The following is a 13,036-nucleotide window of genomic DNA, read 5'->3' on the forward strand; positions in this document are numbered from 1 at the left end:
GACAAATGAGGAGAGAAATTAGGACAGGTAGCTATTAGCTTGATCAAAGATCTAGGTTTTAAAGAGGAGAGAAGTGAAGAGGTTTAGGAAGAAAAAAAAAGAGATGTGTTTATTTATTTTAATTCCACTTACCTTTAAATATTAAAGTCTAGACAGCTGAAGGCACTGGTAGGGTGAAGGAAGTGGGCGGAAAATAAGGGACCAGAGTTGGAGGATGCAGAGTACTTGGAGGATTGTAAAACCAGGGGAAGTTACAGATATAGGGATGGATAAGGCCATTGAGGGTTTTCAACATGAGGATGAGAACTTTTCAATCAAACCATTAGTGGACCATGAGCCAATGTAGGTCAGTCAACATCGTGGTGAATGGGGAATGGAACTAGGTGTGAGTTGGATACGGGCAGCCTGAGATGGTGCCCATGGAGATATGGAATTGATGGCTAGGGAACGGAGTATATAGGGTTCAGTGTACCCAATGTTGTTTAATTGTAGGAAAATTTGGCTCATGCAGAACTGGATGTCGGATAAGCAGTCTGACAACATAGAGGCAGTGAAGGGTTGAGAGGAAGTAGTGAGGTAAAGCAGGCTCTACATATGGAACCTAACTTCCTGTCTTTGGATGATGTCGATGGGGGCAGCATATAGATGAGAAATATGAGCAGGCCAAGGATAAATCCTTGACAGACTCCAGAAGAAATGCCTTCAGGTTGGAAGAGAAGCCATTGCAAGATATTCTGTATCTATGACTGAATGGGACCCAGCTAGGGGCCAGTCCAACTCAGCTTGACAATGGAGGAGAATGCTGTGGTCAGCCTTGTCAAAGGCTTCAAACAAGTTGAGAAGGATGAGGGGTAATGGTGCACCACAGTCACAGAGGATGTAATTTTTGACTTTGGAATGGTAGTTTCAGTGTTGTGGAAGTGTCAGAAACCTGTTTGGAGATGTTCAAGCATGAAATTGCAGGAAAGTGGGCATGGATTTGGGAGGCAACCACACATTCAAGGACTTTGGAGAAGAAAAGGAGTTTTGGAGTGCTGTGGTAGTTGGTAAGAACAAAGAACAGTACAGCACAGGAACAGGCCATTCGACCCTCCAAGCCTGCGCCGATCTTGATGCCTGTCTAAACTAAAACCTTCTGCATTTCCGGGGTCCATATCCCTCTATTTCCATCCTATTCATGTATTTGTCAAGATGCCTCTTAAACGTCGCTATCGTACCTGCTTCCACCACCTCCCCCGGCAGAACTCTGAACTCAGTTCTGATGAAAGGTCACAGACCTGAAACGTTAACTCTGCTTCTCTCACCACAGATGCTACCAGATCTGCTGAGTATTTCCAGAACCTTTTGTTTTTATAAGCATTTGCTGGCTTACAAAAATTACTGATTTTATATTTTAAACTGAAACCTAGAATTCTTTCCAGTGCCTGATTTATGTTGGATAAATCTGAGCTTGAGTTAGCCTTTCTTGCTTGTAGAGTGATTATACATGTTTACATCTGGATTGGTGTTTTAAGAATAGCTGATGTCTGTTGTGTTGATATTTTCTATTTGTATTTTTGGTTCATAGGCTGGGTGATGGGTCTAACAACTGAGCCAGTTCAGAGAGAGGCAGGGCCTTGTGACGATATGAAGATAAACCAGGAGATGCAGAATAAAATCATGAATATCAGGTCTGAAATATGAGTGTAATTTTTACAGGTGGCCTCCTTTGTGATAGTATAAAGAATCTTTTAACTGTGTTCAGTATTTTAAAAGAATATAGGTAAGTCAAATCTACAATGATGAAACATAATAAAATAACCTCTTCTTATAATATAACATTATAGGATAAGTTTTATATGGCTCTGTTCCTAATGCAGAGTCTCCCTTGCCAGAAACACAGTACAGAAACCTAGGAATGGAACAGATCAGGCGACTCACCCCCATGTCCAGTTCCCCAATCCGTGTCCCACAAACGGAGACGCCTCACCTGCACTATTTATCCTGATAGCTCTTGATGTAATCATTGCTTTATTCAAGCCAATAAATTAAATTTCAGGCTTTCCTTAGTATCAGTGAAATAGCTCGATAAAGTTCAGTGAAATATTTTGCCAATTTCCTGCACTGCTTTTTCTAGCTTACAGTTCCACAGGTGCTCTAAGCTCTCGAATATCTTGACCAACTGACAGTTCTTTATGCGTCAGTTTGACTGTTGTGTGTCAGAATGCTGTTTGGCTCCTGAGCTTGATCTTTTCCTTACTTGGTATCCACATGCATGCATTTTCCAACAGGAGTCAATAGTTAGCAAACGGAATGAATCTCCCCTTGTACCCCACTCCTTTTTACATGCTCATGCACCATTCTATGGCTGTAAAGACAGCCAGGTGTCTGCTGCAAAGCCTCTGCTCTTCATCTTGCCCTTTTGGAGATGCCTTAAGGTAGCCCTGATGTCGCATGGCTGCTGATTCTTTGTTTATACCTTGTAATTGAAGTTCTTTTTCCAGTTCTGATGAAAGCTCATCGACCTGAAATATTACCTCTGTTCCCCTCTCTACAGATATTGCCTCACTTTCTGTGTATTTCCAGCATCTTCTGTTTTTATTCCTTTTGCAGTACCTCTGAGATTAGATACTCAATGGGTGGAATTTTATGAACCTGGCAAACGTGGATTTGGTGGCCTGCGGGGTGATTTAATTAGCCAGGAATTTTTTTGGATTCCCGATGATGGGATATTTTAGAGAAATTAAGTCGACAGCGCGTTTGCATTCGTTTACATGCCGTCAATACTCATAACGCTTGGTTACAACTCAGTCCTACCTGCCAGATTAAGTGAACAGCGAGTGCTATTCCCCTGCCACCAGTTTCATGATGATTTCACCATAGCGTGCAACAGACGGATTTGTGCAGTTGAGTCTCAGGTCTGTGTTGTTCGCTCTTCAACTCATCAGTAAAATTGATGCTGGCATTGGAATGGATGTTTGCCTCCAGGTCAGCTTTGGAATGGATGTTTGGCTCCAGGCTCGGTACGAGCAAAGGTGAATCTTCTCGGGATGGTGGCAAAGGCATGGTGGGGTCTATGTGGAGGAGCAGGGGAAGGTACTCACAGAGGGCAGATTGAAGTGATTGGGTGCATGGAGGAGCAGAGGAGAGAACTCAGGGAGGACATGGTGGAGTGATCAGGTGCATGGGAGGGGAGCGGAGCATCCAGGGTGTGTAATGGTTGCTATTGCTGCTGAAGCTGTATGTGGCCGGCTGCAGGGGTGGTGGGTTGCTTAGAGCATTATAGTCAGAAGATAGTTGGCAATATCCTGAAGAGAGGGATGAGAGCTATCAACATTGGAGATCTGTTGGGCAAATTGAGGGTTCTGGCTAGCAGAGGGAATGGTCACAATCAATGGGGCAAATGGATTCTGTAGGGAGGCAAGTTAAGACTTATGGTTGGGTATTCTGCAACTTCATAGGTTGTTGACAGGGCCCTCAACTGTGTCCGGCCCATTTCCTGTACCTCTGCCCTCAACCCTTCCCCTCCCTCCCAGAACCGTGACAGGGTTCCCCTTGTCCTCACTTTCCACCCCATCAGCCTCCATATCCAAAGGATCACCCTCCGCCATTTCCACCACCTCTAGCGTGATGCCACCACCAAACACATCTTCCCCTCCCTTCCTCTGTCAGCATTCCGAAGGGATCATTCCCTCCGCGACACCCTGGTCCACTCCTCCATTACCCCCACCACCTCGACCCCATCCCATGGCACCTTCCCCTGCAATAGAAATTGTCCCGTTGGGCAGACGCAGCATGGGTTCATGAAGGGCAGGTCATGCTTGACAAATCTTTTGGAATTCTATGATGACATTATGAGCAAGGTAGATAATGGGGACCCAGTGGATGTGGTGTACCTAGATTTCCAAAAGGCCTTCGACAGGGTGCCGCACAAGAGGCTGCTGCATAAGATAAGGATGCATGGCGTTAGGGGTAAAGTATTAGCATGGATAGAGGATTGGTTGACTAACAGGAAGCAGAGAGTGGGGATAAATGAGTGCTATTCTGGTTGGCAATCAGTCACTAGTGGTGTGCCTCAGGGATCAGTGTTGGGACCGCAATTATTTACAATTTATATAGATGATTTGGAGTTGGGGACCACGTGTAGGGTGTCAAAGTTTGCAGATGACACTAAGATGAGTGGCAGAGCAAAGTGTGCAGATGACTGTGAAACTTTGCAGAGGAACATAGATACATTGAGTGAGTGGGCAAAGGTCCGGCAGATGGAATACAATGTTAATAAATGTGAAGTCATTCATTTCGGTAGGAGTAACAGTAAAAAGGATTATTACTTGAATGGTAAAAAGTTGCAGCATGCTGCTATGCAGAGGGACCTGGGTGTCCTTGTGCATGAATCTCAGAAGGTTGGTCTGCAGGTACAGCAAGTAATTAGGAAGGCAAATGGAATTTTGTCCTTCATTGCTAAAGGGATTGAGTTTAAAAGCAGAGAGGTTATGTTGCAGCTGTATAGGGTTCTGGTGAGGCCGCACCTGGAGTACTGTGTGCAGTTTTGGTCTCCTTACTTGAGAAAGGATGTACTGGCACTGGAGAGGGTGCAGAGGAGGTTCACTAGGTTGATTCCGGAGTTGAGAGGGTTGGCTTATGAGGAGAGACTGAGTAGATTGGGATTATATTCATTGGAATTCAAAAGAATGAGGGGGGATCTTATAGAAACATATAAAATTATGAAGGGAATAGATAAGATACAAGTAGAGAGGATGTTTCCACTGGCAGGTGAAGCTAGGACAAGAGGGCATAGCCTCAGGATTAGAGGGAGCAGATTTCGGACTGAATTAAGAAGGAATTTCTTCACCCAGAGGGTTGTTAATCTATGGAATTCCTTGCCCAGTGAAGTAGTTGACGCTTCTTCAGTAAACGTTTTTAAAGCTAAGGTAGATATCTTTTTGAACAATAAAAGAATTAAGGGATACGGTGAGAGCGCGGGTAAGTGGATCTGAGTCCACGAAAAGATCAGCCATGATCTTATTGAATGGCGGAGCAAGCTCAAGGGGCCGGACGGCCTACTCCTGCTCCTAGTTCTTATGATCTTAATCGCAGGAGGTGTAATACCTGTCCATTTACCTCCTCTCTCCTCACTATCCCAGGCCCCAAACACTCCTTTCAGGTGAAGCAGCAATTTACTTGTACTTCTTTCAATGTAGTATACTGTATTCGCTGCTCACAATGTGGTCTCCTCTACATTGGGGAGACCAAGCGCAGACTGGGTGACCGCTTTGCGGAACACCTCTGCTCAGTCCGCAAGCAGGACCCTGTGCTTCCGGTTGCTTGCCATTTCAACACTCCCCCCTGCTCTCATGCTCACATCTCTGTCCTGGGATTGCTGCAGTGTTCCAGTGAACATCAACGCAAGCTCGAGGAACAGCATCTCACCTACCGATTAGGCACACTACAGCCTGCCGGACTGAACGTTGAGTTCAATAATTTCAGAGCATGACAGCGCCCCATTTTACTTTCATTTTTAGTTGTTTTTTCTTTTTTACATTCTTTACAACCTTTTCTGGCATTTATTTCATTTCATCTTACTTTGTTCAGTTTTTTTTCATGTTTGCACTTGCTGCTGTTCAATATTCAGTCCGTTAACACCTTTTCTGTACTAATGCTTTGTCTTTCAACACACCATTAACATATTGTTTGCCTTTGCTCCATGACCTTTTGGTTAGCTATGTGGCCTTGTCCAATCTACACCTCCTTTGTTATCTCTTGCCCCACCCCCACCTCACTTGCTTATAACCTGTGACATTTTTAATATTTGTCAGTTCCGAAGAAGGGTCACTGACCCGAAACGTTAACTCTGCTTCTCTTTCCACAGATGTTGCCAGACCTGCTGAGTGGTTCCAGCATTTCTTGTTTTTATCATAGGGAGGGGACTCTGCAACAATGGTCAAGTCGATTTGAGGAGGATCAAGGGTCAGAGTTGGCAGGTTAATAATGATGATAGAAGGAATGGGGAGGGATGGCATGAATAAATTGATTATTACACTGTGCATGGTATGGGGTGGGGGATGTTCAATGGTAATGGAGGGAAGGGTAATGGTAACATTGGGTGGGTCAAGGGTGAGGGTTTCAAGTTGGAAGGTTGCAGGAGGAGGTTGGAAGGTGGGGAGACTTGCCCGGAATTCTGCGCGCACCATTTTTCCAACGATAATGCAAACCACGTGGCCACTCCAGGATTGCAAGGGGTGTGGGAGGAGAGACACAATAGTGGGTGTGTCTTCTACCTGGCTGCAATTTTAAGGCAGATATAAGGGTAACAGAGGGCTGACTTTTTACGCTCTGCTTATTTATTGTTCAGAAAAACTACATTGGCATGGGTCTCATTCACCCAATTTGTCTAGTACCTCGGGAAGAAGAGCAAAGGGAGCGACTAAGGAGGGCACTTTTCCCTAAGCTGATGATACCTGCATGCCAGCAACAAGCAGAACAAGAAGATGAAGATGCTATGAATGATAACATCCAGGAATGGCCTTACCGAAGATGGGCACTAGCATGTCATCACATCCTCAGGACAAGGGCAGATTACCTTCAAATGTCAGAGAGGCAATGCCAGAGATGCCTCAGGATGTCACGTGAAATGGTCACAGAAATTTGTCAGATCCTGGGGCATGACCTGCATTAGCTTGGCTTTAGTGGGAATCCCATGCCAGTTGCCCTCAAGGTGACTGCTCCACTGAATATCTTTGCTACGGGTCTTTCCCGGGATCCACGGGCATCATATGCGGCGGCATATCACAGTCTGTGACTCATAGGTGCATCAAAGAGGTGACCAATGCCTGTGCCAATGATTTCATCGACTTACCTGTAGGAAAGGACAGCCAGGCAGCGAGGTCTGAGGCCTTCAGCACCATTGCTGGGTTCCCTAGAGTGCAAGGAGTGATTGACTGTGCACATGTAGCAATTAGAGTTCTCTGGGACCAGCCTGCTGTATTGCTTCCACTCTTTAAACGTACAACTGGTTTGCGACCACAGGAGAAGAATCATACATGGTTGCGCACATTTCCCAGGGAGCTGTCACGACTCATACATATTGAGGAACTCATAGCTGCCAGTTTTTGAGGAACCAGCCGAAATAGATGGCTTGATCCTGGGTGACAAGGGTTACCCCCATTGTGATGGTTGATGACACCAGTGCAGCATCCCCAAAGTGCTACTGAAGAGAGGTACAATGTCACACGCATCTAGCAGAGCCATCATTGAACACACCATTGGCATGCTGAAAATGCGATTCCATTGCCTTGACTGCTCTGAAAAGGCTCTTCAGTATGCGCCACAGAGGGTGTCAAGAATAATCCTTATCTGCTGTGCCTTGCACAACCTTGCAATTATATGCGGCGACATTCTGCAGGCAGAGGAACAGCAGGCCAACTCAGATGAGGAAGACTGAAGAGGGTGAGGAGGAGGACAACAATGCTGTTATAGGTATGAAGGCCATGGAGAGACATGCAAGGGACATCAGGGAGAACCTCGTATTTGCATGTTTCAGCCAACAATAAGCTACTTCGTCAAGTAATGTTGGGAGGAGAAACATAAAAATTCCCCATATGCCTGAGGTCTTATTCATTGCTGCAATCTTAAAGAAGCTTTGCTGCACTTTGATGTGATTGGGAAATCAAATCTTCTATGGGCTACGATGGATCCGAATACACACCACTGCAAGTAGTGTTAAGTTGTGACCGCAGAACCACAAATGTAAGGCATGCCAGTAGTGAAAAAGTGAATAATCATCAGTCGACAAACAGTCATCATTGAAGACTGAAGGCTCAAATAGCAATGAGAAATGGACACTGGACATTTTCTGAGATGCTTTACAAGCATCAGTGCATTGCTGCCATAGGCCTCCAATGAATATTTTCCTTTTCATTTGAAACCAAGTAAATGATTTATGAGAGTGCATCAAATGTTAAAGTAAATGTCTTTAGTAAGTTAAAATTCAATATGTACAGCACCTGTGCCACCTTCGTCTCAAATCTGTTTCTTTTAAAATTTTCTAGGTGCTACCATGACATTAGTAGCTGAGGTGGAGGCCGGCTCCTTGATACGCTGACCCGTTGCTGTGGATAACCGTGGCAGGTGTCCTCTGAAGGAGTGGGGCCTTGATGGCTCCATCCTACTGGGGGTCTGCAGCAATGGTGATTGAGTATTCCCCATGTGCTCGCCTGCTGGAGGTAAGAGGGTTAATGTGTTGGAGGCGGGGAGTGACGGGGGTAAGGACAAGACGTTGCTTACCCCAGGGGTATCCTGAGAGGAAGGCCCCGAGGCAGCTGGCATGCACTCGTCCTCCATCTGGGTGCACAATGGCACCTGCCTGCCTCCTTGAGGGGAAGGAGCACCGTGGAGAGGTCCAGGTTCCATGTACCCCTCTCGCTTAGACTTTGCTGCGTGGAGCCCACGGCAACTGCAATGGAGTGCAGGTCTGATCGCATATGGCTCAAGTGCGTAACCAGACTTGCCTCGGAGCTCGCCAAACTCTTGACTGAGGAGGCCATGCACTCAAATGCCTGGGACATGCAGACGTCATGGCTTGCATGGACACCACCATGTCCATGCAAAGCCATGCATTACCTCAGGCATCTTTGATGTATTTTCCACATGACTTTGCTGCACATCCAGCAGACTTTTTGTAACAACAAACAGAGGATCATCATGAGCATGGGGCTGAGCAGGAGCCTGTTCCCCAGCAGTCCTCTGATTGTCAGGGGAGCAGGCTGCGACATACCTGTGTTGTAAACTCCAGATTGTGACCCATATTCTAATCTTAGACCAACCCGCGCACCGTGTGGATGTATCTGCACCGGCGGAGTTGGAAGAAGAGGCAGGTGACGGTACACCCTTTGGGGCATTGCCTTCCTCTTCCTCCCCAGAGGAGGATTCTTGGGCCTCATGGTTGTCAGACAGCCTAGTGCGGGCACTTGCAGTGGAGACACAAACAGAGGCACATTAAGCAACAGCTGTGCATATGTTTGCATGCTTTGATTGGGTGTACATGCATGTCTGCAAGGCTAAAAATGACACTTCATCCTTACACCTTGAGGATCCTGCCTCGCCATCTGATATTGCCCTGCCTCTCTCCTCTCTTGCAGTTTGTGCAGCCTCCTCTTCAGCCTTTGTCAGGACTCTATTGTCTGTCTTGGTGTGCTCTCACTGGTTATGTTGCAGGAGACCGTAAAGATTGAATGAGATTTTTTAAAGGTGCATCACAACCATTGTAAACATGCATTGACATCAGTCATTCAGTACTGGCTTTCGCACGACACATCCAAGGACATCAACGATGTCAATCATCAAATTTGCACAAAATCGTTTAGTGTATGGCCCTAAGGCGGCTCATGCAATCCAATGCATGCCTGTTTGCTCTCCATCTTAAAGAGACGGAGCCAGGGGGAAAGCCAGTGGAGTAGCTTCGCCAAGACCACATACCCTCGCCGATCTGAGCAAGTCATTGATGCGCTTGCAACACTGTACCCAGGTTCTACGAGTGACACCACAGCTCGAGACCTTCTCTGCTACATCCATCCAGGCTGCTTTGGTCAGGCGGGGGAGGGTCTTCGTACTATATCTGCAGGGAAGAAGACCTCCCATCTTTCCCTGACGGCCTGGAGGAGAACCTGCAGGGAAATAACACTGGGGCGGGACACTGAAATAAAAACAAGAAATGCTGGAAATACTTAGGTCTGGCAGCATCTGTGGAGAGAGAAGCAGAGTTAATGTTTCAGGTCAGTGACCCTTCATCAGAACTGGCAAATATTAGAAATGTAAAAGGTTTTAAGCAAGTAAAGCAGGGGTGGGGCAAGAGATAGTGTGAAAGTGTGAAAATAGATAAGTCCCCTGGGCCAGATGGGATTTATCCTAGGATTCTCTGGGAAGCTAGGGAGGAGATTGCAGAGCCTTTGTCCTTGATCTTTATGTCGTCATTGTCGACAGGTATAGTGCCGGAAGACTGGAGGATAGCAAATGTTGTCCCCTTGTTCAAGAAGGGGAGTAGAGACAGCCCTGGTAATTATAGACCTGTGAGCCTTACTTCGGTTGTGGGTAAAATGTTGGAAAAGGTTATAAGAGACAGGATTTATAATCATCTTGAAAAGAATAAGTTCATTAGAGATAGTCAGCACGGTTTTGTGACGGGTAGGTCGTGCCTCACAAACCTTATTGAGTTTTTCGAGAAGGTGACCAAACAGGTGGATGAGGGTAAAGCAGTGGATGTGGTGTATATGGATTTCAGTAAGGCGTTTGATAAGGTTCCCCACGGTAGGCTATTGCAGAAAATACGGAAGTATGGGGTTGAAGGTGATTTAGAGCTTTGGATCAGAAATTGGCTAGCTGAAAGAAGACAGAGGGTGGTGGTTGATGGCAAATGTTCATCCTGGAGTTTAGTTACTAGTGGTGTACCGCAAGGATCTGTTTTGGGGCCACTGCTGTTTGTCATTTTTATAAATGACCTGGAAGAGGGTGCAGAAGGGTGGGTTAGTAAATTTGCAGATGACACTAAGGTCGGTGGAGTTGTGGATAGTGCCGAAGGATGTTGTAGGGTACAGAGGGACATAGATAGGCTGCAGAGCTGGGCTGAGAGATGGCAAATGGAGTTTAATGCGGAAAAGTGTGAGGTGATTCACTTTGGAAGGAGTAACAGGAATGCAGAGTACTGGGCTAATGGGAAGATTCTTGGTAGTGTAGATGAACAGAGAGATCTTGGTGTCCAGGTGCATAAATCCCTGAAGGTTGCTAACCAGGTTAATAGGGCTGTTAAGAAGGCATATGGTGTGTTAGCTTTTATTAGTAGGGGGATCGAGTTTCGGAGCCACGAGGTCATGCTGCAGCTGTACAAAACTCTGGTGAGACCGCACCTGGAGTATTGCGTGCAGTTCTGGTCACCGTATTATAGGAAGGATGTGGAAGCTATGGAAAGGGTGCAGAGGAGATTTACTAGGATGTTGCCTGGTATGGAGGGAAGGTCTTACGAGAAAAGGCTGAGGGACTTGAGGTTGTTTTCGTTGGAGAGAAGGAGGAGGAGAGGTGCCTTAATAGAGACATATAAGATAATCAGAGGGTTAGATAGGGTGGATAGTGAGCGTCTTTTTCCTCGGATGGTGATGGCAAACACGAGGGGACATAGCTTCAAGTTGAGGGGTGATAGATATAGGACAGATGTCAGAGGTAGTTTCTTTACTCAGAGAGTAGTAAGGGCGTGGAACGCCCTGCCTGCAGCAGTAGTAGATTCGCCAACTTTAAGGGCATTTAAGTGGTCATTGGATAGACATATGGATGAAAATGGAATAGTGTAGGTCAGATGGTTTCACAGGTCGGCGCAACATCGAGGGCCGAAGGGCCTGTACTGCGCTGTAATGTTCTAAAAAAAATAACAAAAGAGAAGGTGTTGTAGGACATGGTCACAGAGAATAACTGACCAGAAGGTCATGGAGCAAAGGCAAATGGTATGTTGATGGTGCTGAAAGACAATGCGTTAGTACAGAGAAGATATTAATGGACAGAAAACCCAAGCACAAACATGAAAAAAACAGTGGGTAGGCACAGTAGAAACAAACTAAAATAAAATAAACACATAAAAAAGAAAAAATAACTAAAAATAAAAAGGGGGGCCCGTCATGCTCTGAAATGATTGAACTCAACGTTCAGTCCGGCAAGTTGCAGCGAGCCTAATCGGTAAACGAGGTGCTGTTCCTTGAGCTTGCATTGATATTCACTGGAACACTGCAGCAATCCCAGGACAGAGATGTGAGCATGCAAGCAGGGGGGAACGTTGAAATGGCCTGCAACCGGAAGCTCGGGGTCATGCTTTCAGACTGAGCGGAGGTGTTCCACAAAGCAGTCACCCAGTCTGTGTTTGGTCTCCCCAATGTAGAGGAGACCACATTGTGAGCAGCGAATGCAGTATACTAAATTGAAAGAAGTACAAGTAAATTGCTGCTTCACCTGAAAGGAGTGTTTGGGGCCTGGGATAATGAGGAGAGAGGAGGTAAATGGGCAGGTATTACACCTCCTGCGATTGCAGGGGAAGGTGCCATGGGAAGGGGACGAGGTGGTGGGGGTAATGGAAGAGTGGACGAGGGTGTCGCAGAGGGAATGATCCCTTCGGAATGCTGACGGGGAGGGGAAGATGCGTTTGGTAGTGGTGTCACGCTGGAGGTGGTGGAAATGGCGGAGGATGATTCTTTGGATGTGGAGGCTGGTGGGGTGGAAAGTGAGGACAAGGTCACAGAGAATAACTGACCAGAAGGTCATGGAGCAAAGGCAAATGGTATGTTAATGGTGTGCTGAAAGACAATGTGTTAGTACAGAGAGGGTATTGGGAGGGAGGGGAAGGGGTGAGGGTCGAGGTACAGGAAATGGGCCTGTCGCGGTTGAGGGCCCTCTCAACCACAGTGGGGGGGAATCCTCGGTTGAGGAAAAAGGAAGACATATCAGAAGTGCTGTCATGGAAGATAGCATCATCAGAACAGATGTGTCGGGGCAGGACACTGCCTGCTGGCTGACATTTTCTTTGCTGTTGCTGCAGAAAGAAAGTAAATGATGTGAAGTTGATGCTGGATTACAAAAATTAAGGGAGGTAAAAGCATTTTGAATTGATTTTAAGCTTAATTTCAGGCTCCTGTGCAGGGATTTAACATGACAGGAAGGCTCTGATCCTTGAGGCTGCAAGCACAACTGTGACGATCATGGTGCTTGGCCCAGTGAGGGCAGGTTTCACCGATGAATGACTGTCCCCGCCGCATAATTGCACGTGTCCCCCGTGCCCTTTGCCACATGTTTAACTTACATATGAAATCATGTGGGAAGCTGGAAAAATGGCAGAAGCGGAAGTTATGCCAACTTCCGGTTCCTCCGTTAGGAACGCCGCAGGACTCTCAAAATCCCAGCCAATGTGTAAGTCTTTCAAGCTGTAAACCAATACTCTGTCACTCTGTTGAACCCTGGTTTCTGTAACAGTGATTTTTCATAATTGAATTTGAATTTAGGAAATTGGGATTGAAATGGCAGGTTATTG

At 46.3% G+C, this 13,036-nt stretch overlaps 1 protein-coding gene across 3 annotated transcripts in view; it reads left to right on the forward strand.

Moving 5' to 3' along the window:
- The window catches only part of bbs7 (Bardet-Biedl syndrome 7), a 119,908-nt gene that overhangs the window by 51,303 nt on the left and 55,569 nt on the right, over positions 1–13,036 (forward strand). For all 3 annotated transcript variants that reach the window (XM_068042284.1, XM_068042290.1, XM_068042298.1), the window contains exon 10: positions 1,568–1,670. In XM_068042284.1, the coding sequence (XP_067898385.1) occupies positions 1,568–1,670 (103 nt within the window). The remainder of the gene's footprint in view (positions 1–1,567; positions 1,671–13,036) is intronic.

This window comes from Heterodontus francisci, chromosome 1 (genome assembly GCF_036365525.1).
Source record: "Heterodontus francisci isolate sHetFra1 chromosome 1, sHetFra1.hap1, whole genome shotgun sequence".
NCBI lineage: Eukaryota > Metazoa > Chordata > Chondrichthyes > Heterodontiformes > Heterodontidae > Heterodontus > Heterodontus francisci.